The 27,825-nt window shown below is 50.5% G+C and overlaps 2 protein-coding genes across 3 annotated transcripts in view; one reads left to right on the forward strand and one right to left on the reverse strand.

Annotated features, from left to right (window-relative positions):
- Positions 1 to 4,871: 4,871 nt before the first annotated feature.
- LOC142045986 (adhesion G protein-coupled receptor E3-like) overlaps positions 4,872 to 27,825 on the forward strand; it is a 197,033-nt gene continuing 174,079 nt past the window's right edge. Inside the window, 7 exon segments of the mRNA XM_075061223.1 lie at positions 4,872 to 4,970; positions 8,632 to 8,822; positions 9,062 to 9,186; positions 11,485 to 11,670; positions 12,308 to 12,468; positions 12,619 to 12,810; positions 13,249 to 13,502. Of these exon segments, the coding sequence (XP_074917324.1) occupies positions 4,872 to 4,970; positions 8,632 to 8,822; positions 9,062 to 9,186; positions 11,485 to 11,670; positions 12,308 to 12,468; positions 12,619 to 12,810; positions 13,249 to 13,502 (1,208 nt within the window).
- LOC116824795 (adhesion G protein-coupled receptor E3-like) overlaps positions 14,442 to 27,825 on the reverse strand; it is a 71,204-nt gene continuing 57,820 nt past the window's right edge. For both annotated transcript variants that reach the window (XM_075061188.1, XM_075061189.1), the window contains 7 exons: positions 23,765 to 23,959; positions 22,752 to 22,987; positions 21,939 to 22,005; positions 20,463 to 20,554; positions 18,342 to 18,510; positions 18,127 to 18,231; positions 14,442 to 14,853 (listed from right to left, as the gene is read on the reverse strand). In XM_075061188.1, the coding sequence (XP_074917289.1) occupies positions 14,818 to 14,853; positions 18,127 to 18,231; positions 18,342 to 18,510; positions 20,463 to 20,554; positions 21,939 to 22,005; positions 22,752 to 22,987; positions 23,765 to 23,959 (900 nt within the window). In that variant the 3' untranslated portion in view covers positions 14,442 to 14,817. The remainder of the gene's footprint in view (positions 14,854 to 18,126; positions 18,232 to 18,341; positions 18,511 to 20,462; positions 20,555 to 21,938; positions 22,006 to 22,751; positions 22,988 to 23,764; positions 23,960 to 27,825) is intronic.

The following is a 27,825-nucleotide window of genomic DNA, read 5'->3' on the forward strand; positions in this document are numbered from 1 at the left end:
GGCTGGAGCACATGACTTATGAGGAGAGGCTGAGGGAACTGGGATTGTTTAGTCTGCAGAAGAGAAGAATGAGGGGGGATTTGATAGCTGCTTTCAACTACCTGGAAGGGGGATTCCAAAGAGGATGGATCTAGACTGTTCCCAGTGGTAGCAGATGACAGAACAAGGAGTAATGGTCTCAAGTTTCAGAGGCGGGTGGTGGTTGGATATTAGGAAACACTACTTCACTGGGAGGGTGGTGAAGCCCTGGAATGGGTTACCTAGGGAAGTGGTGGAATCTCCATCCTTAGAGGTTTTTAAGGCCTGGCTTGACAAAGCCCTGGCTGGGATGATTTAGCTGGGGATTGGTCCTGCTTTGAGCAGGGAGTTGGAATAGATGACATCCTGAAGTCCCTTCCAACCCTGATATTCTGTGATTCTATGATTACATTCGGCGGCTCCGAAAGGTGACCTACCCTCTAGGGGCCCGACCTCGCATCGTTGCCCTTGAGATAGAGGACCTCTGCTGGTGATGGTTGCTCCCGGAGTGGCATTCAGCGAGAGAAATCACCGAGCAAGTGGCTCTGGAGCAATTCACCCAGATTCTCTGGCCCTGCGGTAGGGCATGGGTACTCCGACATCACCCAAAAACTTTAAGCATGGCAGTCACCTTGGTGGAGGAATTCTTGGCTGTTGAAGATCCCATTGGGCTGGGGGCCTAGGCTTTGTGTGCCACAATTACAGCAATGACCCCAGCATTGACCCAGAGACCTAGACCCAGACTAAGCAGTGCCTGGGTGCAGGCAACTCAGAGAATCACACCTGTAACCTGCCTCCCTCCTTTCATCCACAGGGTGCACCTCTGGGGGATCCTTGAGCCCAGTGGGCCTGGACTATCATCGGAGCCCACCTCCAGAAGCGGTGCCCCAGCCAGCACATTCAGACATGTGGCCCTGCTTCACATGTGGCCCTGCTTCATGTGTGGCAGATTAGGACACTTACAGCATGAATGTCCTGAGATGTATTGTAGCTTTAGCCAGGCCTGCACTGGGGAATCCTGGGCCCGCAAGCCATCCTCCCCAAAGCTGACAACGCCAATGGAAGTAGACCCCAAGCCAGTCATGTCCCTCCTGGATTTGGGATGTGGTCAGATCCTTGTATGGCAGGGAGTCATCCCGAACCCGAAAAGGACCAAGGAGAGATTTGACTCCAGTGTTCACGGAGACATAAAAGGGCACCCCCAGGTCTGGGTACTTTTAATGCCAAATGGGGTGACCGAGGAGATGATAGTAGAGTTGACCCCCACACTTGCCTATCCCATCATTCTTGGACGGGACTGGCTAGGCTTTAATGACCTTCTCCAGGAGGCCAGCTTTGGGGGACTCTTCCCATGACAGCTCTAGGGGAAGATGCAGTGGCAAACCAGGGCCTTGAGGCCAGCGGAGAGGGACACTGTGAACCAGAGAAAGAGAAACAGGGAAAAGAAAACCCTGATGAGTCCTGGACCCAAACCTGGCCCCCAGATCCAGTGGGGGTAGGCTCTGGGAGAACCTCCTGTCCAACTTTCTTCAAGACCAGTGGGATGACCCCACCCTTAAGCATGCCTATAACCAAGCGTCCCACATCAACAGGACTGTAGTAGACCCCAGAGAGCACTGCCGTGGCCATGGTTTGAGATTATAGCCACTCTCCTCTATCGAGTAGAGCGGAACCCCCAGAACCAGGAGGTCCGAACCTAGTACCCCACTCATCCACCAAGTTCTCCTCCTTTGAACTCTTGTATGGATGCCAGCCCTGCAGGGTACTGGATCTGAGGAGAGAGGCCTGGGAGTACACCCCCTCAACTGCCCAGGAGTTTCTTCAATGTGTATTGCAGTTACAAGCCTGGCTTGACTGAGCGGGGACCCTTGCCCAAGAAAATCTTCAGGTGGCCCAAGGGATCCAGAAGCAGTGCTATAACCACTGGGCCTGAACAAAAAACTTTGAGCCCGGGGACCGGGTACTTCTACTCCTCCCATCAGAAGAGTCGAAGCTCCTGCCTGGTGGCAAGGCCCAAAATTGTCCCTCACGTGGGGCCTGTCACCTATGAGGGTTCACCAGTCGGAGAGGAGGAAGAAGAAACAGGTGTACCATGGGAACCTCTTGAAACCCTGACATGCCTGGGAAGGATTGCTAATTGCCCCCTACCCACCCGAACCAGCCCTAGAGCCCCAAGTGCCTGAGCTGGACAAGACGGAGCCCCAGTTGGGTGACATGCTGTTGGCTGATCAATGGTAACAAGCTTAGTGCCTCCTGGAAGCCTTCCGGAAGACTTTCACCACATGCCCTGGCCAGACCACCGTCGTACAGCACATGATCCAGACAACCCCAGGACAGGTGTTCCAGGAAGCGACATGCCCCCTCCTGTGGCAGATGTAAGAGATCATGGAGAAGGAGGTCAAAATGATGGTAGAATTGGAGGTTATTGAGCGGTCATGAAGCAAGTGGCACAGCCACATTGTACTGGTCCCAAACTCCAATGGGAGCCATCGCTTCTGTATCAACTTTCAGAACATAAAAGCAATCTCAAAGTTTGACACCTATCCGATGCCACGGATTGATGAGCTCCTCGACAATCTGGGAACTGCCAATTACATCACCACTGTAGCCCACAGGATTATTTTGCTTGCTATTATATCCTACTAATCCAGCCAGCCATATCAAATAATATGCTTCTCTTTCTGAATTTATCCATTTCATTCTTGCATTTTATCAGTATTAATTTCTATGAAATTAGGATGTGTTGAGGCATATAATACATGTTTCCTAATGAATAAGTTTTGCTGAAAGGCAAGAAGCTTACTGGCCTGTTTCCAGTAAAATGCGCTAAACAGCTAAAAGTACAATCAAGTTAAGGAAAATCAGCATAACAGCTGGTAACCTTTGGCACAGATAGGAATGGTCCCTGAACTTTGGGGAACCAAAGGGAGGAACTATACACAACACTGAGCAGGTGTAGCTAGCATCTGCAACTGGTTGGTAACTGCAGGGTATACCACAAAGCTGGTGTTAGTAATTATTGGTGTGGTGCTCTCCCCTTGTTTGATGATAACAGTCGGCTGCACGTGTGTTCCCTCTGTGTGGTGCCCCGGTTCTGCGCAGATCGCTGACACAGCAGGCCCCGAGAGAACCGCCAGAGACCACAGACTGTAGTAGGGTACGAAGGAACCCGAGCCAGATTTATTGTCAAACGAAGCACAGTAAGCTTCTGTAGACTCTACAAGACATACTACAAATTTGTGCCCCCCAGCAATGGATCGGCTCAGTCAGTGGCAGGACTTTCCACTGCCCTCTAGGCCAGACAAAGATGTGCACTCTAGGACCTACTTTTATACAGTTACAGGACAGATTAAGCATCTCCACTGATGTATTGAGCTACAGCCCCTTGGCTCATTGGGGGCTGCCTCCCTTGTTGATCATGTAGGTTCAATCAAATCTATCCATCAGGTTGTCCTTTTGACCCTCTTTTTAATATGCACCTGCCTGTTCCTTGTTATCTCTGTGGAGTGTTCTGATGCCATCTTGGCACAAGTTCCTCAAGAGTCTTACCCCAATATAGAACTCTCTGAGTTCTCAGATCCTGTAGTATGAATTGGACAAGAACCTACAAATCTTCCATAACAATTAACCCATAAAATTCAGGTCAATACTACACTTGAAATCACAAAAGGGTATTGGCAGATGTGCCTGGACCTGCGTTCCAGAGAGAAGATGGTGTTCACCACTGTGATGGGGCTGTATTGGTTTGTGTGGATGCCCTTTGGCCTCCATTGGGCCCCAGCTACCTTTCAGCACATGAGGAAATGTCAGATTAGATGGCAGGAAACTACCTACCTGAGATATACTCTAGGACAAGCCTCATATGGCCTCATAGGGAAAGTCCAACACCTGCAGGCCTGCCCACTGCCAACTACAAAGCGGCAGGCATGGCAGTTTTGGGGCATAGCAGGATACTATCGACGAATCATCCCCCAGTTCACATACATCGCGGCTTCCCTCACAGCTCTTTTAACTAAGGACAGCCCACTTCGAGTACAATGGTCGGTGGAATATGATCAGGAATTCCAAACCCTCAAGGAAAGCCTGTGTCAGGAACCTGTACTATTCAGCCCTGATTTTCACCAAGAGTTCCTGGTCCAGACAGATGTTTCAGAGGTGGGGCTAGGAGTGTTCTTGCCCCAGGAGGTGGATAGGGAGGAGCACTCTGTCCTCTAAATTAGCTGGAAGCTCTTCCTCAGAGAATGCCACTATGCAGTTATAAAAAAGGAGGCCCTTGCCATCAAATGGGTGATTGAGGCCCTTAGACACTACCTTTTCAGGAAACCCTTCATTCTGATAATTGATCATGAGCCCTTAAGGTGGCTGGGCACTTTGAAAACCGCCAACACTCAGCTGATGAGATGGTACCTCACCTTGCGTATGCCTTCACTTTCTGACACCACATGGAGAAACAGAATGCTAATGTGGACTTTCTGTCCCACCTAGGGGAAAGCCAAGAGCCCAGCCCTGAAGATCTGGAGCCGGACTTAAGGTCAGGGTGTGTACTGAGGCAGGGTGACCCGAGTGGGAGGGCCCCTGCATTGAGCCCCTCAGGAAGTGGGTGGGAAACACAGGAAGTATAAAAGGCAGCCGAGAAAGCTCAGTAGGGAGGCAACCACTGGAGAGACCCCAGACGCTCTTGTGGCCTCCCGAGCTGGGAAGCGGTGGAGGGTGCCGAGGAAGTAGAGGACTGGCCTGGGCCACTGGGCCCACTAGCTGATTCAGACCTGGAGGAAGTAGACAACTGGCCCAGACTGCCCAGACCACTGTCAGACCTGACCCTGGAGGGAAAGGACGACTGGTCCAGACTACCGATGGACCAGATCCCCAAGAACTTGCTCATGGACCTGGAAACCACCTTCAGCCTCGATCCATTCTCACACCAAGAAGGGGAGAGTGGAAGTGGCCCAGGGGTAGTAGACCCCTGTCTGGCCGCAACTTTGACAGTGGGTGAGTCAGTGTGTTGTGGCGTGGATCCCCAGTGACCCGGTGACAAAGCACTTTGTCACTGCCAGGGCAGTGGAGTGGTGGGCCTGCGTCCCCCTGCAATCCCAACCCAGGGGTGGCAGTCTCCACTTCCTCAGACCAGAAGCCTGAGCCTTAGACTCTTTGTTGCCCCGCATTGATCCAGGGTCTGGGCTAATTGACTGTTTATTTGACGCTCATCCTGCACACTCACCTGGGCTTGAGCTGCGAGTGGAGACCACTTCGTTCCCCACAGTGTCTGACGTATCAGTGACATAGTGAGGTGGGGTAGCCTCCATAGGACCCGGAGTAGGAGGGCCCCTCTGCACTGAGTCACTACAGTGTGTTTCAACGTGAAACATAACTAACCAGCTTAAGACCCAGGTCTTGGCTCTTCCCAGGAACCTCTTAGTGCTTGTTGGCTGGTTCTACACCTGCCCTGATGGAGTCTGGTACAGCCTGGGGGCTGCCAACTGGTAATGGTCCCCATGCCTGCCCCGCCTGCTATGCTGGAGCTGGAGGGGAGGCTGAAGGAGCTAGATACATTGGCTCTACACCCATGAAGGACTCCCCACCCCAAGGGACATGTGGTCAGTGTTCATACAAGGGGAATGAAGTGGGTCAGAGGATCAGCTGTATCGTAAATATCACTCTTGAGTGTGCCATTCTCTGTTCACTTTCACTGGCTTTTCCTGGTGCATAAAAACCTGATGGATGGAGGCCAGTGTGACAGGTTGGGTCACAGAGACTCCCTTGGGACTGTCACCTTATGTGCTGAGACTACCTCTAAGTCCTTTTTCTCTGTCTTTGGCCTCCAGAACCCTGCCTTGTTCAGCCAGATATGCAAGCCTTCTGCAACACAGACCCAGGGTCTGAACCATGCCCCTAAAGCTGCAGATTTAACTGAAAACAGCTTAAAAAGTGCTCCTGTCTCCAGCACACAGACACCCAGCTCCCAGTCGGATCCAAACCCCAAATAAATCCGTTTTACTCTGTATAAAGCTTATACAGGGTAAACTCATATATTGTTCACCCTCTATAACACTGATAGAGAGATATGCACAGCTGTTTCCTCCCCCCCAGGTATTAATTACTTACTCTGGGATAATTAATAAACAAAAGTGATTTTATTAAGTATAAAAAGTAGGATTTAAGTGGTTTCAAGTAATAACAGACAGAACAAAGTAAGTTACCAAGCAAAATAAAACAAAACACACAAGTCTAAGCCTAATACGTTTAAGAAACTGAATACAGGTAAATCTCACCTGCAGAGATGTTCCAATAAGCTTCTTTCATAGACTATACTCCTTCTTAGTCTTGGCCCAATCCTTTCCCCTGGTACAGACCTTGTTAGTTCCAGCAGGCATCTTAGGTGGAAAGCAAGGGATTCCACATGACTGGGACCCCTTTGTTCTGTTCCACCCACTTTTATAGCTTTGGCAAAAGGTGGGAATCCTTTGTCTCTGGAGGCTTGCAGGTAAACAGAGCCATCTACAGTCAATCATTCTAGTTAATGGGAGCCATCAAGATTCCAAGTCATTATTAATGGCCCACACTTTGCATAATTACAATAGGACTTCAGAATTAGACATTACATTTCTAGATTTAGATACAAGAATGATACATTCATACAAATAGGATGAACACACTCAGTAGATTATAAGCTTTATAATGATACCTTACAAGAGACCTTTTGCGTAATGCATAGTCCAGTTACATTATATATTTAAGTTCAGGTTTGACAAAGCCCTGACTGGGATGATTTAGTTGGTGTTGGTCCTGCTTTGAGTAGGGGGTTGGACTAGATGACCTCCTGAGGTCTCTTCCAACCCTGATATTCTATGATTCACACCCATAAGCATATTTTCATAAACATATAGAGTGCAACATCACAGCCAGCTGTGCACAAATGTCATTGGTTCATTGGGGCCTGGGTGCACAAAACCTGACTGATGAGGTAGAGAGGGAGGCAAGTGCACACAAGCCTGATTTTGAGAACCAGGGGCATATAGCCCCTTCTCTCGCCAGAGCTATCATTCTGCCAGAGCACCTCTTGCAGCAGAGAAGAGCTCAAGTGCAGCTGCTGGATAAAATATTCTTCGCCAGCAGCTGCACTTCTGTCCCAAATTTTCTCCCTGACTTGGACCTGCAGTTAAGCATGAACAACACGTTGAAAATGAATTAATTTCTCCCACCGTCCCAGACACGGTGCTCAGGCTCAAGTCCAGCAGCTCCCATGTATTTGTAGGGGTATGCCTTAAATTCCTTCGGTCACCTTGTGAAACACTCTGAGCAGCTGAAGGGAGGCAGAAGCCCAGGGTCATGTGAGGGATCAAAGGAATAGAAGCAGGGAAAGGGAGATGAGGGCGTGTAAATGGAGGGAGAGAAAGACAGGATGAGATGGGGAGGAAGGGAGAGGAGTTTTGCAGCAGGCACTTACTAGGCTATTGGCAGCACAGGACTGGCATGCAGACAGGGGGCATCCTTCATGGTTGGAAAGATACGGGGATTTTCCCCACAATGTGATCTGAGGTAAAAGCTCTAATATCTGCGCCTCTTTTTCCATTGCTTCAAGTGCCCAGCTTAAACTGCAGCCCTGAGTTTGCAGGAGTCATAGAGAGGTGCAGGAACTTCTCTCTGCAGGTTCCTTTGAACTGATCATTCATTTGTTGGGTGTTTTGTTCAGTGTTTCTGCCAAAACTATGGAAACATCTAGACTAAAAGCTTTGGTATTTGTATTATGGCAGTGCCTAGAAACACCAGCCAAGATGACCTCCCCACTGTGCCATGTCTTTCCAAAGACTGAGTCACAGACACTTCTTGTCCTCAAGCACTTGCAAACCAAACAGAGGAAGGATGGTTACCCGTGCTTTGCTCAAGAGGAAACTGAGGTGCAGAGACATTACATGATCTGCCCAGGGGAACCCAGAGTCAACAGCAGAGCCAGGAGCTGGATGCAGATTCCCTGAGTCCCTGTCCTGTGCCTTAGCCACAAAGCCATCGTCCTTCAGCATGGGCCAGACCCGACATCAGAAACTTAAGAGTTAAAAAAGGAACCTTACAAAACTGTTGCAATTATTTAAAAAAAAAAAAAAAAAAGGAAGCACCAGAAACCCAGGAAATTCAGAACTACGGCTAAACTAAAAGAAAACCTACTTGGCTGAAAGGCCAGAAATGCACAGTTCAGGCACCAACAACTTTAACAGGAAGATCAGCAGCAGCAGACTTTACTCTTTCATGAATTCAGCTGCAGAGATTTTGACATCCACGTGCAGAGATGGGAGTGCGGTGTTATCATTGCAGGTGAGAGAGTCTGCCCTGGATGTGCTCCAGAGCCCACTGGGTGCATCCCACAGCCCTTAGCTCATGTAGGAGTCTCACAGTAGAGGGATGTGTAGATAGATACTCTTCAGAAAATATCTATGCTGTCCATTGGATATGTGTGCTTGCGTGCTCTAGTGGGGAGTGTATATTAGCGTGCAGCACCTTGAGCTGGGAAAGGCCAGTCTGACCCTCAATGTCCCTAAGTGACATCAATGTCCCCACACAGGATGTGGCACCAGAGCCCCCAGACTCCTCACTCACAAGGTGTGTCTTTCCCATCACTAGGATGAAATTCTCCCTTTCGACTCCCTCCTGAACAGCAGCTGCCTCCAGGCCAGTGCCAGCGCGGGAGAGGTGGCATCAGCTGTGACGCTCTGGCTGCAGGCCATGAAACTGGCCATGCTGGCCACTGCACTCCAGTCTCCAGAGACGAAGACTCAGAACGGGAGGACAGGATCTATAGCTGAAGGGGCTGTGTGGCTCTCAGCTGCTATGGGATAGAAGATTATACAGTGCATTCAATACAGACACAGAACAGCACCGCCCCCTGCCCCCGCTCCAAACATCACTCCACCAGCTGGGTGAGTGCAGAGAGGATACAGAACCCCTAAGGAGACACAGCCAGAGTTTGGGGAGGGGATACAGGGAGACAGGTGGATTCCTAGGGAAGTGGTTTCACAGTAGGAAGCTCTGCCACTTCCCCCCTCCCAGGTAGTGAGACTCGGCTCATCACAGAGAACTGCAGTGCAGACAGCGAGGCCGTCAGGCTGAGAGCTCAGGAGGAGATGATGGACATTCACTGTGATACAGTCACCATAGCAACTGCACAAGCTACCATCTAGGGGATGGAGATGCCCAGGTACCAAACTGCAGCACAGAGCAATTCCCAGGCACCAAACCCCAGTCCTGGTTCTATCTTTGCTCTGTCCCCATGGATCTCCAGGCCAGGACCCTCATCTCTGGCTCCAGGACAAGTTTGGACCTTGCTGACTGAGCCAGTGGTTCTCAGGCTGTCGTCCATGGGACTGTGCAGATACCTTCATTTCTGGTTGTATCTCAGAGGTGGGGGCTCAGAGGGGAGATGGCTCAGCAGAAGGCCTCTGTGGTATAAAGTGGGCCCAGAGAAAGGAAACGGGAGGGAATTCTTAGTCCAGCTAAACCCCAGGCTGGAAATGAGCATCTCCCCAGGTAGGAACCAGAATAACATTTCCTCTCAGCTCCCACTTTTGGGCTGATACGACCTAACTGAGAGTTTGTCTCCATGGCAAGATACTGCGCTGCAAGCCAGGTTGTGAATCTCTAGCGTGCCAGCCTGTGGCTCAGTAAAATCCCCTGAGTGTTGCTGCAGTTCAGTGCGCTACTGCAGTGCTCACAAGGGATGTTATTGTGCAGCAAGCTGGTGCGCCATAGATTCTCCACCTTGCTTGCAGCACAGTAACTTGCAGTGTAAACAAGTCCTGATACTGCTCCTGAATCCTCCAGCACCAGGGAAAGCTCCTCCCTGGCCAACTCCTCTGCTTGTCTTCAGTGAGAAAAGTTATGTCTTCACCTCAGCTTTCTGCAGCTTAATGTTTCCAAGATGGAATGTTTCTCTCGCCTCAGAGGCGGGAGGTAGCCTGGTCTAGTGGTTAACCAGTTCGATACCCAATTCTGCCACAGTCTCGCTGGTCATTGGGTGTCTCACAGAGTTTAAGCCCAGAAGGAACCATTTGATCATCTGGTCTGACCTTCTGTATAGAACAGGCCTCGTGTATAGAGCCCAATAACTTGTGCTTGTCTAAATTGCCTGGTACCTTTCAGAAGGGCAGTCTGTCAGGATCTGAAGACAGCATGGGCTGGAGAATCCACTGCTTCCCTTGGGAGTTTGTTCCAATGGTTAATCGCTCTTCAAAAAGATCTCACAAACTAAGTGATTGGGCAACAAAATGGCGAATGAAATTAATGTGGATAAATGTAAAGTAATGCACATTGGAAAAATAACCCCAACTATACATATAATATGATGGGGGCTAATTTAGCTACAACGAGTCGAAAACGATCTGGGTCATCGTGGATAGTTCTCTGAAGACGTCCATGCAGTGTGCAGAGGCGGTCAAAAAGCAAACAAGATGTTAGGAATCATTAAAAAGGGGATGAGAATAAGACTGAGAATATATTATTGCCCTTATATATCCATGGTACGCCCACATCTCGAATACTGCGTACAAGATGTGGTCTCCTCATCTCAAAAAAGATATTGTAGCACTAGAAAAGTTTTCAGAAAAGGGCAACTAAAATGATTAGGGGTTTGGAGAGGGTCCCATACGAGGAAAGATTTAAAGAGGCTAGGCCCTTCAGCTTGGAAAAGAGGAGAACTAAGGCGAGTGGATATGATAGAGGTCTATAAATCATGACCGTGATGTGGAGAAGGGATAAAGGAAAAGTTATTTACTTATTCCATAATACAGATACTAGGGCACCAAATGAAACCAATCCTTGTAATAGGTAGCAGTTAAAACAAAGATAAAAGAAGTTCTTCTTCACATAGCGCACAGTCAACTTGTGGAACTCCTTACCTGAGGAGGTTGTGAAGTTGGGACTTAACTATGTTTAAAAGGAACTGGATAAATTCATGGTGGCTAAGTCCATAAATAGCTATAGCCAGGAAGGGTAAAAATGGTGTCCTAGCCTCCGTTCATGAGAGGATGGAGATGGATGCGCAGGAGAGAGATCACTTGATCAAATGCCTGTTAGCTTCACTCCCTCTGGGGCACCTGGCATTGGCCACTGTCGGTAGACAGATACTGGGCTAGATGGACCTTTGGTCTGACCCGGTACGGCCATTCTTATGTTCTTATGCTCTCGCTGTGGTTTCTTATTTCCAGTTTCATTTTGTCTGGCTTCAACTTCCAGATGTTGGTTCTTGTTCTGCCCCCCAAAGAGACATGAACAGACTTCTCTCACTTGACCTGTTCAGGGGCCCCAAACTCCAACTACATGAAGAGAAACAAACAACACCAAACAACTCGCTGTGTCCCTCTAGCTCCAACCATAGGCTCTGCAGCTGTGCTCTCTGATATTCCCCTGTTTGCTGCACCTGGCTGGCTCTTTCTTCACCTTCAGTGTCCCAGTCTCCAGAATGACGTATCTCCTGTTCCACGTCTGTTGCTTGTATTACTTATTCCACCCTGGACTCCATCATTAATGAGACATTTCTCAGTGAGGGAAATCAACCAGCTGGTGAGAAGCTGAGGAATGTTCGAGTGGTGAGTGGCGCCATCGGAGATGGAAGACGCATTCACCTCTCCAGACCTGTAAACTTGACCCTGCACCGTAGAGAAGTGTGTGGAGATCCCCTCACTTTGCTTCCTGTCTGGGGCTCCCCTACTGAGCATTTGGATTGTGCTGCCTTTCTGGGCTCCCACTGGGTCTGAGAAGCAGAGAGACCTCTTTATTCCTGATGCACTGGAGCTGTTTTAGTGGGGGAGGTTACGAGGGTTTGCACTGTGTCACACTGGGTTATGATTCATTGTGGAAAGTGCTCTGGGGTAACAGCTCTGCCTGGCTCACCCCTGATCCAGACTAATGAGAAAGCAGCTTCCTATGGCTCATGGGGTTCAGGGAATCAGCATGAAACAGTGCTTTCTTTGATACAGAAATGAGCTGGGGGGGCAATTGTACTACTGCCATCTACTGGATGGAACGAGAATGGCTCAGCCATGTGCCACATGCCCTTAGCTAAAAAGGACTCTCAGGTAGCAGGGCCTTTGCTTTTGGAGCTCTGGGATCTGAGTTCTCTCTCCACGATCATCATAAAATGACCCATGGGCACTGGGTGCTGTTTGGGGAGAGCCAAGGGGCACTACGTGGCTTTGAGTTTGTTACTGTGTGGGATATAGACCCTCAAAAACATAAAAAAACATTGTCTCAGTGATCTTGTGAGGATGATGATGGTGCTATTGTGTTTCCAGGCAAAGACCAGCCAAGGAAGAGGCTCTCTGCATCCACTGGAAATTCATCTCTGGGAAAGGCACCTGGTCTCCAGACGGCTGCACTGCTCTGCACACAAACAGCACTCACACCACCTGCAGCTGTGACCATCTCTCCAGCTTCGCTCTCCTTATGAGTCCCACCGCAGTGGAGGTATCTCACTCTCAGACTCAGCTCAGAAGGCTGGACCCTAAGCCACTGGTGGCTTTGCTGGGGTAAAGTCTGAATAGGAACCTCAGGATCTCAGAGCCAAGGGGCTGGGCTGGACTCACTGGTGATTCTCCCTTTGCTGTGTTACAAGAGAGTTCCCCACTGACCATTGTCACCTACATGGGACTGACCCTCTCCCTGCCGTGCGTCTTCCTCCCCATCCTCACCTTCCTCCTGTGCTGCTCCATCCACACCGTCAGCACCTCCCTCCGCCTGCAGCTCTGCCTCTGCTTCTTCCTGGCCGACCTGCTCTTCCTTACCACGGTAACCTGCACACGCAGTTGGGTATGGCCTGATTCTCCCCTGCTCTGTTCCTCTACTCACAGCGGGGCTGGGATGTGTGGCTTTGAACCCCTTGTGCTCCCTGGATTCTGGGCTGTGCAGGACACAGGGGAGGTTCCTGGGGGCAGGGCACTGGGCACAGTGGCCTCAGTTTCCCCATCCCCAGGAGTTTGGCCAGTTCTATCCCTGTGTCACAGGAGAAGAATAAGGAAACGAAGTCACTTGCCCACTATCACCCAGGGAATCTGTTGCATGGCAGGGAACAGAACCTGGCTCCCCTGAGCCCTCCTCCCCTGCTCTAACCACTAATCTCTGCTCCCTTCCTGCATCTGGGTCAAGGAACGCTACAACTGGACAGCTGTGCTAACAAGAATCCCCTTGTGGCCCCAGGCAGATATCCCCCATATGCAGCATTTCCCTTCCTCGCTACAGTATTCCCAGGCTCTCTGTCTCCTCTGGGTGGTGTGTGCTGTCATTGCTGGCCCCCTACACTACCTCTTCCTGGCCTGCTTCACCTGGATGTTCCTGGAGGGGCTGCACCTCTTCCTCACCATCAGGAACCTGACGGTCATGAATTACACCAGCGCCAGCCAGTTCCAGAAGAGATTCATGTACCCGTTCGGCTAGGGATTCCCAGCCCTGGTGGTGGCTATTTCTGCAGCATTCAACCCAGATGGCTACAGAACTCCCCAACAGTAAGTCAGACCATTCGCCCTCCACACTGACACTAAGCTGCCCTGAGCACTGTAGTTGAGTTGCCCACCTGCCATATATCTACAGACCTCACCACACTAATGATCCCAGCTCGACTCCCAGGTCCCAGGCTGGGTTTGTGGTTCTGGTGAATAAGAAACAAACAACCTTCTTCCTGTGTACAAAGCCCTGAGACTCCCCTCTCCCTTCTCCCTCCTCTAAAATGAGGAACTTCCTCTGAGAAGGGTGTGGCTTCTTCTGCACACTTGTGTCCACATTGTCTACTTGGCTTGTAAGCTCTTGGGGACAGGGATTGTCTCTGACTGTGTGTATGTACAGCACCAAGCATCGTGGGACTGTATGTGCCCAGATAATATAAAAAAAACAAAATGAGGAAACAGAAGTGGGCTGACACAATTATTGCTCTCAGTTAGGAGAAGCTTCTCACAGAAAGATGACATCAGCAAATTTCACGGTGTTGTGGGGACAGCACAGTTTGAAAACAAATTTCCTTAAAAAAACAACAACAGTAGAAGAGCATTTAGTGGTGCAGTGACAGCGCTGGAGCTGAAAATCGATTACAGGCCAGATCCTCAATTGGTGTAAACTAGTGTGTTTTCAAGGATCCTTCTGGGCCTTGGGAAGCAGACAATAGCCATGAAATAGTGTGCTTCAGCCATGCCCTCAGCAGCACCTCCATCCCACCACTCACAACCCCCATGCCAGGGCTGGGGGCAGGGCTAATGTAGAGATTTTATGCCAGCTCTACAGCAGCCAGGAAGGACTCCTGCACTGGAGGGCTAATCACAGGGCCATTTCTGCCCACTTTAAAGCCCCTTTACACTGCCAGATTGGCATAAAGAGGCTTTAGAATTGGGCCCTAGGTTTCCAGGATACACAGAACGTGATAGCAAACCCTCAAACCAAAGGAGCAACCAAGGTCCATGAGCAGGTTATTTTATTCTTTACACATTACAGTGAAACAGCAGAACTAGCTCACACACATAGCACGCGAAGGCTCTGCAAATCGCACCCCCCCCCCACGCACACACGGTGTGTTTTCCCTAAGAAATAACTGCTCTCTGACCTGGGATCTGGCCCTTTAAATCTAGGAGAGACACCCAGATACAACCCTAGGGCGGCCTTCGAATTGAGGAGTTGTTGATTTGGATCAGAGAGAGGATTTGGTCCAATCCCACTTCCCCTTCCAGGTTTTGTATGTAGTTGTGATGAAGAATTGCAGCTTAAGCACCTGCTCCACTGGCACAGCAAAGCTGTCTGTATGATAAACATCGTTGGTTGGAGAGGTGATTTGTTTCACAGAGATGAAGTGGAGGGCTCTCCCCAACTTACCTGCCAGCAAAAAAAATATATACATTGAGTGCCAATCTCATGGGAAAACTCCAGTCAACTTCAATGGGATCAGGACTGGGTCCTCATTCAGGAATAGTGCAGAGTCTGAAAAATTCAGCCAGCCTCCAATGAAGTGACATCATGTGCAGGAAAATAACTAAACAAGTGTAGACAAAGCCAGCTCCCTTCCCCCAGCCACACACAGGTAAGCCATAAAGTAGCAGTTCATAGAATCACAAAATATTAGAGTTGGAAGGGACCTCAGGAAGTCATCTAGTCCAATCCCCTGCTCAAAGCAGGACCAACCCCAACTAAATCATCCCAGCCAGGGCTTTGTCAAGCCTGACCTTAAAAACCTCTAAGGATGGAAATTTCACCACCTTCCTAGGGAACCCATTCCAGCACTTCACCACCCTCCTAGTGAAAAAGTTTTTCCTAATAGCCAACCTAGACCTCCCCCACTGCATCTTGAGACCATTGCTCCTTCTTCTGTCATCTTCCATCACTGAGAACAACCGAGCTCCATCCTCTTTGCAACCCTAATTCAGGTAGTTGAAGGCTGCTATCAAATCTCCCCTCACTCTTCTCTTCTGCAGACTAAATAACCCCAGTTCCCTCAGCCTTTCCTCGTAAGTCACGTGCCTCAGCCCCCTTATCATTTTTGTTGCCCTCTGCTGGACTCCCTCCAATTTGTCCACATCCTTTCTGTAGTGGGGGGACCAAAATTGGACACAATACTCCAGGTGTGGCCTCACCAGTGCCAAATAGAGGAGAATAAATCACTTCCCTTGATCTGCTGGCAATGCCCCTATTAATACAGCCCAACATGCCAGTCACCTTCTTGGCAACCAGGGCACACTGCTGATTCATATCCAGCTTCTTGTCCACTGTAATCCCCAGGTCCTTTTCTGCAGAATGGCTGCTTAGCCAGTCAGTTCCCAACCTGCAGCAATGCATGGGATTCTTCCTTCCTAAGTGCAGGACTCTGCACTTGTCCTTGTTGAGCCTCATCAGATTTCTTTTGGCCCAATCCTCTAATTAGTGTAGGTCACTCTGGACCCTATACCTACCTTTTAGTGCATCTACCTTTCTTCCCATACAGTCATAGACTATCAGGGTGGGAAGGACCTCAGAAGGTCATCTAGTCCAACCCCCTGCTCAAAGCAGGACCAATCCCCAGACAGATTTTTGCCCCAGATCCCTAAATGTCCCCCTCAAGGATAGAACTCACAACCCTGGGTTTAGCAGGCCAATGCTCAAACCACTGAGCTATCCCTCCCCCCAGGTTAGTGTTGTCTGTGGACTTGCTGAGGGTGCAATTCATCCCATCATCCAGATCATTAATAAAGATGTTGAACAAAACCAGCCCCAGGACCTAACCCTGGGGCACTCTGCTTGATACCGGCTTCCAACTAGACATCAAGCCATTGATCACTACCCTTTGAGCCCAACAATCTAGCCAGTTTTCTATCCACCTTAGTCAAGAATACTATGGGAGACCATATCACAAGCTTTGCTAAAGTCAAAATATATCACATCCACCACTTTCTTCTTATCCACAGAGCCAGTTATCTCATAATAGAAGGTAATCAGGTTGGTCAGGCATGAGTTGCCCTTGGTGAATCCATGTTGACTGTTCCTGATCACCTTCCTCTCCTCCAAGTGCCTCAAAATGGATTCCTTGAGGGCCTGTTCCATGATTTTGCTGGGAATTGAAGTGAGATTGTAGTTCCCCAGGTTCTCTTTTTTCCCTTTTTTAAATATGGGCACTATATTTGCCTTTTTCCAGTAATCCTGGACCTCCCCTGAATGCCATGAGTTTTCAAAGATAATGGCTAATGGCTCTGCAATCACATCAGCCAACTCCCTCAGCAGCCTTGGATGCATTAGATCTGGACCCATGAACTTGTGCATGTCCAGCTTTCCTAAACAGTCCTTAACCTGTTCTTTCACCACTGAGGGCTGCTCCCTCCTCCCCACATTGTGTTGCTCAGGGCAGCAGTGTGGGAGCTGACCTTGTCTGCAAAAACAGAGGCAGAAAAAGCATTGAGTACTTCAGCTTTTTCCACATCTTCTGTCATCGTGTTGCCTGCCCCATTCAGTAAGGGTCCCACACTTTCCCTGACTTTCTTCTTGTTGCTAACATACCTGTAGAGACCCTTCTTCTTACCATTCACATCCTTTGCTAGCTGCAATTCCAACTGTGCCTTGGCCTTCCTGATTACACCCCTGCATGCTCGAACAATATTGTTATACTCCTCCCTAGTCATCTGTCCAGATTTCCACTTCTTGTAAGTTTCCTTTTTGAGTTTAAGCTCACCGAAGATTTCACTGTTAAGCCAAGCTAGTCTCCTGCCGTATTTGCTATTCTTTCTGCACATTGGGACAGTTTGTTCCTGCACCCTTAATAGGCTTCTTTAAAATACAGCCAGCTCTCCTGGACTCCTTTCCCCCTCATATCAGCCTCCCAGGGGATCCTGCATATCAGTTCCCTAGGGGAGTCTAAGCCTGCTTTTCTGAAGTGCAGGGTCCATATCTTCCTACTCTCCTTTCTCCCTTTTGTCAGGATCCTGATCTTAACCATCCCATGGTCACTTCTGCCTAGGTCACTTCTGCCACCCACTTCTACTTTCCCTACCAATTCTTCCCTGTTTGTAAGCAGCAGATCAAGAGGAACACGGTCCCAGTTAACATAGGCTGCTCTAAATAAACCAGAAATGTCCACTTCCAGACAAAGGTTGTGACGTCTTGTGCTGGGGCTGGAGCAGGGAGGTTTTTCCAGACATAAGACTCCACTTTACCCTCCAGACAAAGCTTCCGGATCCTTTCCCAGTAGAGGTAACGGAGCCAGAGGAAATTCCATGCACTGCTAACTCTTTTTTAGGGATGGCCCATCTGCACTGATAAGATTTCCACCTAGGTTTTGGTTTGCAAGCCTCCTCAATTGGATAATTACCTGAAATTCTGTCAAAGCCAACACCACATTCCCAGCCCATTCCACAGTGAGTGATGCATGGAGCTTGCAAAGAAGCAAAGGGAAGGGAACATGGAGGTGTGCAAGAAAAGAGGAGTTCTGTGCTGGGTTCTAGGAGATCTGGGATTTCCCCTTGATTTGGATGCAATTGAATCTCACTAAGACTCCCAATGCCATTCTCAGATGGATTAAAACAAGCATATGTCACTCAGAGGACAAGGCACCTCAGGAGCTACAATAGACCCAGATGGATGTGACTTTTGGATGCTGATATTAGAACAGAATAGAGGATCTCTTACCATCTTGGTGCTGGTAGTGACAGTGGACACAGACACACTACCAGTTTGAGTTGTGGGGCTGGGTTTTCTTGTGCCTTTAATCCATCTCCTGTATTCCTCTCTCACCTGGAGAATAAGAGACATTGTCACTACATCATGTAACTAACACCCTCAAACCAGGCCACTGCTAGGCCCTTGAAGTCACTGAATGGCTGATGATCAGCCATGGACATTACCTGGCGATTGAGGAGACAGTGCACCAGGAAGATGAAGACTCCCTGCAGGCTGTTGACAATGGTGAATAAATAGGCCATGACCATTTTTGCTGAGCCAATTTGGAAGAGACCAAGACTCCATGTGCAGCCCAGAATGAATAGCTGGGCGATAGCTTTAAAAGTCAGTAGCCTGGATAAAGGCAAATGGAGAGATCCCGTTATAACGACCCTATGGTGAGTGACTGAGTCAGGGGGCTCTGGGCAGTGTGGGGTGAAACAGCTGGCACCCGCTTTACTGTGTCTTAGGGTTACTGTTAAGATGAACATAATGGCAACGTACGCCTATGAATCCGAAATACAATATTGTGCCCAACCATCTTCCCCCCCTACACACACACCTTCCCCTCCTACAGGTGGCTCTTCCAAAGCAAATGGTTCAACCTCTCATTACGGTTTTGTTTTTAATCCCTTCACATCAGGCCCTGGCAATGTGGCAATCAAGTGGGAACAGGATATTGGGCTCTCAGGAACCCATCTATCTTGTTCCATAAATAGTCAAAGGGGTTGCTACAGAGCAACAGTGAGCCACACTTGCCTTCCTCCTCAATGGATGGCACTTTACCTTGACAGTATCCACAGCCCCAGGGAAATGAGATGAGTTTCCTCCCTAAGTAGCACATGGCCCAGCTCTGAATAGCAGCACAGACTTTCTGCTTACACAGCACTAGGCATGTGCAGTAAGTAACACCATGACTTTCTGAAGCCTTAGCATTCTGATCCGGTTCCAAAATCTTTTTCCTCTCTCAAGTCTCCATCCAGCACTCCCAGCTGGCAGCCCTGATCTTGTTCCTCCCCAACAAACAGATTTCATAATGAGCTGCTTTAAAGACCATTTGCATGTCACACTCTGCATGTGCCTCAGGACTTACTGAAAGAACCTCACTGATCTAGTAGCCTCTGCTGTCCCATTACTTCCACTCACTTCAGCAGGCTTTGGAACAGACTGCAACTGTCATCTCAATATCCATCCAGGGACCAACATGATGCACGTGGCAGAAAAGTTTAATCCTTTAATGCCGTAGACCTCTCTTCTCTCCTAACCTGACCCTTCAATTGCCACCCTGACTGTGCTGTATCTAATTTAAGGTCTGACACAGCATACCCTTATTCTTGCAAATTGTCCTTATTTTGGCAGATGGTCCCATGGACAACTTTAGGACTCATGAATAAGGGACTCCTGATGTGAGTTAGGGTTTATCAGCTCCTTCAACAGTGAGACTGTTACTCTCTCATCAAGCCGAAGGTCACCAAGATAACCTGGAAACCTTTCAGTGGCATGTGCTCAGTTGTATGGTGGCAGCAATCTGTGCAGAATCCCACAGGAATTCCCCATACAGGAGGCTCACTGGATCCTTCTAATACAGAGGTGAGCGAACTATGGCCCGTGAGGGCTTTGGATCTACCCCCACGGATTGCAGCCCCCGGGTGAAGGGGGGGGTAGAGGGCTCCATGCACTGCCCTCGCTTGCAGTCCCCCCAACACCCCCGCAGCTCTCTTTGGCCAGAAATCGGGAACCATAGCCAAGGGGAGCTTTGGGGGAAGTACCCACAGGTGAGGGAAGCGCTGAAGCCCTCTGTTCCTCACCCAGGGGCCGCAGGGACGTTGTGCCAGCTGCTTTTGGGAGTGGCACAGGGCCAGGGCAGTAAGGCAGGCAGCCTGCCTGAGCCACTGCCATCCCGGAGCCGCTTCAGGTAAGTGGTGCCGGGTCAGAGCCTGCACCCTGAACCCTTCTGAACTCAACCCCCTACCCTGAGCCCCATCCCACACTCCGCACCCATCCCTGCAACCCAACCCCCTGCCTGAGCTCCTGCCGCACCCCACACCCCTCCTGCACCCCAACCCCCTTTTTGAGCCCCCAAACACCTGCCCTGAGACCCCCTGGTACACCCTGTACCCCTCCTCCACCCTAACCCCTTGCCCTGAGCCCCTTCCTGCACACCTCAACCCTTCCCACATCCTGCACTCCCTCCTCCAGCCCCAGCCCTACATTCATGGCCCTGCATGCAATTTCCCCACCCAGATGTGGCCCTCAAGACAAAAAGTTTGCCCACCCCTGTTCTAGTAGATTTAGTGCTGTCCTACCTGGTGTCTTTGAGAGTGGACACATCTTCATTAAGGGAGGAGAGTTTGTCTCTCAGGATCCAGAGGGTTGCAAGAAAAAATGTTAAATTTATCTGTGGAAACAGCATGAAATATTCCTTGTAAAACATGCCAGCCAAGGCCAGTCTCTCTGGCTGAGGCACGGAACAATCTTATGGGATCAGACGGCTGCACACCAGTGATTGCTCGTCAAGGTGGGTCATACACCATTCACTGCTAGATCTTGGTCCCAGGCCCTGCAGGGAACTGTTGGCATAGGCAGGGCTGCAATGCATCACATGTGATCATACAGCCAGAGGGCCACATTCTGCTCTTCTCTGAATCTGGAGGGACTCCACTGATTCCAGTGGGTCTGCAGTTATTTCAGATTTCGAGCCATGTGATTGGCCCAAAGCTTCTAGATCCTGTCTATAGTGTTCCCTCAGTTTGAGGCTGAAATAATCTTAACCGCTGCCTGAGATGGGCAGGAATCTGCAAGGACATTGCTACCTTTATCTCTTGCAACAATGTATCCTTCCATCCTCAACTCCCCACACTGCAGCCACCTTCCCTTCCCCTCACTTGGTTATTTACAGCCAGGCTGGACAAGGCAAGGAACAAAACTATCCTCATTCCGCGCAGAGGTCCCACTTGCTTCCATGGCAGCATCTGCATGAGTATGACATATTATAATTCATCATATTATGGTAGCACTTAGAGGCTCCACAGACTGCACTGGGTTCTGTACTCACACCTAGAAAGGGAAGCCCAGTCCTGGAGCATTTGTTCGCAAAATAACTGGCCAAGACCACAGGCGCCGGATCCCCCGGGCCGCTCAAACCCACCCACCAGGCGGCCCACCCCACCCGACTCCTTCTCCCAAGCCCCCACCGCACCTCTTCCCACCCCTGCTTGGCTCCAAGCCTCACCCTCACCCACCCCTTCTCCAAGCCTCCACCTCTTCCCACTCAGATCTGCCCCTTTCCTCCCAGTGCCTCCTGCACACCACAGAACAGCTGACTGCAGCAAGAGGAAGGCACTAGGATGGAGGGGAAGTTGTTGATCGGCGCTGCTGCTAGTGGACAGGAGGCACGGGGGGTGAGTGGGGGAGGTGGCTGCCAGTGGGTGCTGAGCATCCACTAATTTTTTTCAGTGCCTATGGGCAAGACAGACAGGAGAAACAGGTACAGCGAGGGGAAGCTACTTCCCAAGTTAACACAGCAGGCCAGGGGCAGAGTCAGGTCTCCTGACTCACAACCCAGTGCCCGACCCATTCACCCTGACTGACTCCATATAATGTAGGCTGTTGTGTTAGGGAAAAATCCTGCACTGGCCAAAGAGAAGTGGATGAAATGGGATCTTATAGGACTCTTTCATTTTAAATTCTCTGGGAGATATTCTTCTCTTGGCTCCACTGGAGTCCACAGGGTTGCAGAGGTGAGAGGAGAATGGGACCCTGTGGTTCTGTGAGGTACCCACCAGGATTATGGCACAGACTGGACCCAGGAAGCTCCAATGAAATCCTCTGTCCAGGCTGAGCCAGCAGCTACAGGAAGGGAGGAAGAAGAAGGTGATTTTAATGGGATTACTGCCCTTTTTCAGCCCCGGGGGACAGAGTGGGGTGTCACAGGGCAGCTGGCTCTCAAAAGCAAGATGGATCTCAGCCTGCTGGTGACATGGCCAACTCTCTTGCAGGCAGCAGGCTAACAGCCCTCCCCATCTACTGCAGCTCCTCCTGCTTCTAGCCACCACTTCCTCTTCCACCTCCTCAAATGACCCTTTCTGGTGGATGGGAGCAGTACTGATGGAGGGTCAGACATGCAGCGGAGGGACATTGGCCTAGCTGCACTGAAGGAAGTGGAGCTGCCCTGATTTACACCAGCTGAGGATCTCACCTGGGGTGTCTAGAACATGCCATGCCCTGTTTTAGTGGAGTCGCTCACTTTAGTGGTGGGATCCTCAGGGATTTTCACACAGTAAGAAGATGCATTTGTTTCCTACCCACTAGTGCCACAAACCCAGCCTGGGAGCTGGGAGTCAAGCTGGGATCTTTCTGGCTTGTTCTTCCACATCATCAGTGGGGCGAGGAGTTTAGATGTCTGACAGGGGGCACCTCAACTACAGCACTTGGGGCAGCTTAGTGTCCCTGGGGATGGGAAGGGTCCCAGGGAGACATTCAGCTCCCAGGCAGAGTGAGCTGGGAAATCTAGGTTCAAGTCAGACCTGGGGTGAGCCGGACAAGCACATGGAAGCCCCATCCCAGCTCCCCTTCGGGATGGGCGCTGCACGTACTGTGTGGAAGTTCTGTAGCCTTCAGGATTCACACCTGCAGAAATAGCCACCACCAGGGCTGGGACTCCATAGCCGACCGGGTACATGAATCTCTTCTTGAACCGGCTGGCGCTGGTGTAATTCACGACCTTCAGGTTCCTGACGGTGAGGAAGAGGTGCAGCCCCTCCAGAAACATCCAGGTGAAGCAGGCCAGGAAGAGGTAGTGTAGGAATCCAGCAATGACAGCACAGACCACCTGAGGACAGGATGAGACAGAGGTCTGGGACACTGCTTCTGGGAAAGGAAATACTGAATCTGGAGATGGGGGGACTTTTGTGAGGGTCACATAGGGCTTTTTATTAACACATCTCTCCAGTTATAGCTCTCTTCCAGAGACAATACATTCTTCAGTCTATGAGGGGATTGTCTAAGGACCCGGTCCTGATCTCCAGTCAGAAAAGATGGTTTCTGGGGGTTGTAATTCCCAAATGAATCATGGAAATTGTTGGATACTGTGAGGAATCCTAGGAAAGGCAGCAGAGACATAAACAAGTTCATGGTCCTCATAACAGAGAGAGACCTGGAGGGTGTAGAGTATCAGAGGGGTAGCCATGTTAGTCTGGATCTGTAAAAGCAGCAGAGAATCCTGTGGCACCTTATAGACTAACAGACATTAGGAGGGTGTAGGTTCTCTTCTCTATATCTGCTTCAGAGTATAAGTGTCTTGCATCTACCCATTAGTCTGGGGGCAGAGAGGACAGGCAGGGGACTGTGATTCTGGAAATCAGGGTTCCTTAGTCTGAATGATGAAGGATGGAGCCCACAAGGAAAAGGGAAGGACTGGTTTCACCCGTAGAGATTTCTTTTGGAGGGGAGTAAGTAATTACTTCTGCAGGACTAAAGAGCATGGAATAAGTGTTACCTCGCAGCTGAGGGTATAAAACGGTGCTGGAGTGAGGGGAGCTTTAGAAATGCTGACAGAGGATCTGGACACAGCTCAATTTTCAACCAAGAATAAAAGTGGATAACAGACCTGAATGCCAGTGAGCTTCACTGTGGTGAGGAAGAGCAGATCGGCCAGGAAGAGGCAGAGGCAGAGCTGCAGATGAAGGGAGGTGCTGACATTGCGGATGGAGCGGCACAGGAGGAAGGTGAGGATGGAGAGCAGGAGGCACAGCAGAGAGAGGGTCAGTCCCACGTAGGTGACGATTGTCAGTGGGTAACTCTCCTGTAACGCAGCAAAGGGAGAATCACCAGTGAGCCCTGTGACACTATATGGAAAATGGATGACCATTTATAATATTATGGATACCAATATTACAAAATTGTAATGCTTACAAGATATGCCATGTAAGATATGACTTGAAAAATTATGATTTGCTAAGTATGAGAATCTTGTTTTTATGTACGTATCATCTTTGCATCATGTGTTATCGTGTGTTTCTGGGTGACACCCCCAGACAGATTGGCATCACCACTATCCAGTTTGTTTGATGGCCCATCAAAGGTAATCAACTATACCAGCATTTCTGAAGCTGGGGTCCATGGACCTCTGGGTGTCCATGAGCCCTGCTGACCAAGTCCTCCACCTCCCTCCCAGTGCCTTCTGCATGCCAGGGAACAGCTGTTCTGCAGCATGCAGGAGGCTCTGGGAGGGAGGGGGAGGAGCAGGGATGGGGAGCGCTCATGGGACAGGGTGGAAAGAAGCAGGGAAGAGGAGGAGCTGGGTCGGGGCCTTGGGGGAATGGATGGAAAGGGGGTTGGGCCTCAGGCTGAGTGCGGGGATTGGGGGTCTGCAAAAAATTTTAAATCAAAATGGGGGACATGTTGCTGAAGTTTGAGAACCACTGAGCTCTACAATGAACCCACTGAGAGAAGCCAGGGGCTATGCCCATGAGTCAGCAGGACATATAGGGACCAGGGCCGCCCAGAGGGGGGGGCAAGTGGGGCAATTTGCCCCGGGCCCCGCAGCCTGATGGGGCCCCGGCCAGCGCCGGCTGTCTCTGGGAAGCAGCAGCTGTTGCTGCTGCTAGGCAACCAGAGACGCTGGCTCTGCGTCTGGTCAAGCGGCTGAGTGCAGGTCAGGAGCGGGGGAGAGAGGCTGCAAGCCGTATGCCTTTCTTCTCCCGTCCCCTCCCCCCAGCACTGAGCACTCACTCACCTGGAGGAGACAGTACCGAGCTTCTGGTCCGGTGTGAGACAGGAATAATCTCTGCAGTGACCTTACTCTCACTCACTCACCTGAAGAGCTGCTGGGGACTTCCAACCGTGAGTGTTTGACCCTGTGATTCCCCCTAGGTTTGTAATATTGGGGTGGTATTGTGGTTTTCAGGGTGTTGCTGTTTGAGGGTGAGTTTGTGCCTGCCTGGGTCTGTTTCAGAACTAAAGTTGGTATCATGTAATGTAACCCAGGAAAAAAGCCCCCGGTCTGCAATATGGCACGGCAGGCTGAGACTTTTATCTCCCCCCTATCTCCCTGAGGCAGGGTAAAGGGGAAACTGAGGCCAGCGTGATCTAATTCCCTTTCCAAATTATTTTGGAAGGAAGGGGCTGGGGCTCCTATCCAAACCAGTTCCCTTCCCCTCAACTCTGTTTTCCCTGCACCTGCCTGCAGACTGCTGTAGGGGCGAAATTTCCATAAACTATGGCCCTTCATTTTGCCCTGCAACAATAAAATAGACCAGCTTGCGGGGGGAGGGGGGGAGGAGTGGTCGCAAACAGGGAGAATTTAGCAGAGGGTTGAGGGGTGTGATGAACTGGGACGTGTCTTAATGTTTGCTCTGAATACGTGTTGGTGCCTCAGTGTCCTTGGGCAGTTCTTAAGTATCTAGTGGTGGGATTAGGGTGTGGTTGATTGCTCAGACAAAGGGCCAGTGCACCTAAATGCCTGGCACTCTGTTTCCTGCAACTGATGGCCTGGGCCCCTCCTCTGCAAAGATGCCAACTGAGGTGTTGGAGACAAAGAGATCAGGTGCTGACCTCCTGCGCGGGAAAGGAACTGAGCAGAGAGGAGGGGCTGGAGGGGGGTGTTGAGTCTGGGGTGGCTGGGGACAAGGAGTGAAGTGCAGACATGAGGTCTGGCTCACTGCCCCCCAAAATGGACCGGACCGAGGGTCTGGTTCGCTGTATCTACAAACTCTGTTTTAGACCCTGTTCTGTCATCGAAAAACCTCTGTTTTACTGGCTGGCTAAAGAGTCACGTTTGACGCAAAGTGGGGGTGCAGAACTCTTGGCTTCCTGCGGGACCCGCCTGAGTGGCTCGCGCTGTGGAAGCACACGGAGGGCAGAGGATGCTGAATGCTCCAAGGAGAGACCCGAGAGGTGAGGACGTGTGAGCTCTTGCCCACTGAACAAGTGCTGCTCAAGGGAGAGAGCTTCCCAAAGTCCTGACTGGCTTAGTGGGTTGGGAGCAGTTCCAGAGAGCATCGCCCGGGACTCCGTGACAGGGGTCCACTTGAAATCCCACCTGATGCAGCCACACAGAATCACCAGCAGTGCTGAGAGAGGCAGGAGTGGAAGCAGGTGGCCTGGGGGTAGGGGCACATTGCTTTCATCCTGGGCTCGTGGATGGACTAGGCTGGTGGTGGATTTAGTCTAGTCTTCTAGCCTGCTGTTCTCACGATGGGTCCCCACCCCGTGCCCCAGCCAGAGACTGCACCCCCCAGCACCAGACTCTTGCCCACTCAGCCCTAGCAAAGCTCCTTGGTCTGGGGTCTGTGCTCCCGTCCTCTCCAAGCGGTTGCAGCTGTCTGGAGTGGCCTGCTTCCACACCTCCTTCATTCATTCAATATGGGCAATTGATTACAAAGTGGAGGAAAGAATCTCATATACTTCTAGCAATGAGACATTTTCTTTTACTTATCCTTAATCTACCTTCCGGGCCCACTATAACATATTACCAGGTTCAATACAAAGTCTGTAAAAGTTATACAAAAGTGCATAATGCAGAGCTTTACCTACAACTTTGCACTGGAATTGCTATTGTCGCTGTGCAGTAATATAGTAGCCGCTTGATTGCTGGTTATGGCAGTAATGTAGTCGACCCTGGGTCATTTGAAGTGAGGTTTATTGCTCGGGAGTGAGAAACCGGTGGGGGGTTTTTTGCAGGGTGCGAGTGGCAATGTTGGGGGCGAGCGGAGCTGGCAAGTTGGGCCAGGTGGCAGTGACAAGAGGCAGCAAGTGAGCCAGCAGGGGTTCTAGGGCAGGCATAGAGTTTCTGGCAGCGGAAGGGAGAAGTGAAAAGGGTGAGTGGTGGTGGGCGACTGACGTAGGAGGGACGCCGCAAATCAATTGGGAGGACTAGGGCATGGAGGAGAGTGTGGTGATGGTGGGGTCGACGTGGCGGGGGGTGGTCCTTTATAATTTACTGCTTGAATCTGGGTCATACCTCTAACTGGAGTCAGGTGCTCTAATTGGCCACAGCTGTTCTAGTTAATTTAAAGCAAACCTTCCTCCCTTGGCAGGGAATAAGGCCCCCTGCTAACACTCTTATGCTGCCCTCTGGCCATGCTGTATCACAATACGTACAGGTTGTTACCCTTCCCTTTATATTTATGGCAGGGGCTCAGAAGAACATTTTGTTGGGTGACTAGAGTTTTAAGTAATTTCTCACTTTACTGGACCTATCTGCTGATTGGGAGCCAGAGACTGGAATGCAATCAAGGGGGCTGTGTGAGTTCTTTTTTTCAGCTTCTTGATAACCAGTGTGGGGGATCCAGAGCACAGACTGTGACTGGTTGGTGATTCTCAGTACTGGATTTACCACAGGGTCGGGCTCATGGTCCAAAGGGGCATCAGTCTGGCCCTCTCTTCTCCACCCCTCGCTCTTGCCTGCGGGGCAGCAGACAGAAGCTGGGTCCTGCCAGCTCCTGCAGCAGGGCAGACTCTGATGGAAACCAAGCTCCCCGTCCCCTGCCTCTTCCCTGGAGCATAGTATGTTCCTTCCCCTCTCCCTCCCTGCTGCCGATCAGCTGATTGCCCTTGTGAGGGAGGGGGAGGAGCAGAGCTGCAGTGTGCTCACTGCTGGGGGAGGAGGTGGAGAAGAGGCAGGGGCAGGGCCTCAGGGAAAGGGGTGTAATCAGGGCATAGTCCTTC

This window comes from Chelonoidis abingdonii, chromosome 26 (genome assembly GCF_003597395.2).
Source record: "Chelonoidis abingdonii isolate Lonesome George chromosome 26, CheloAbing_2.0, whole genome shotgun sequence".
Classification (NCBI taxonomy): Eukaryota; Metazoa; Chordata; order Testudines; family Testudinidae; genus Chelonoidis; species Chelonoidis abingdonii.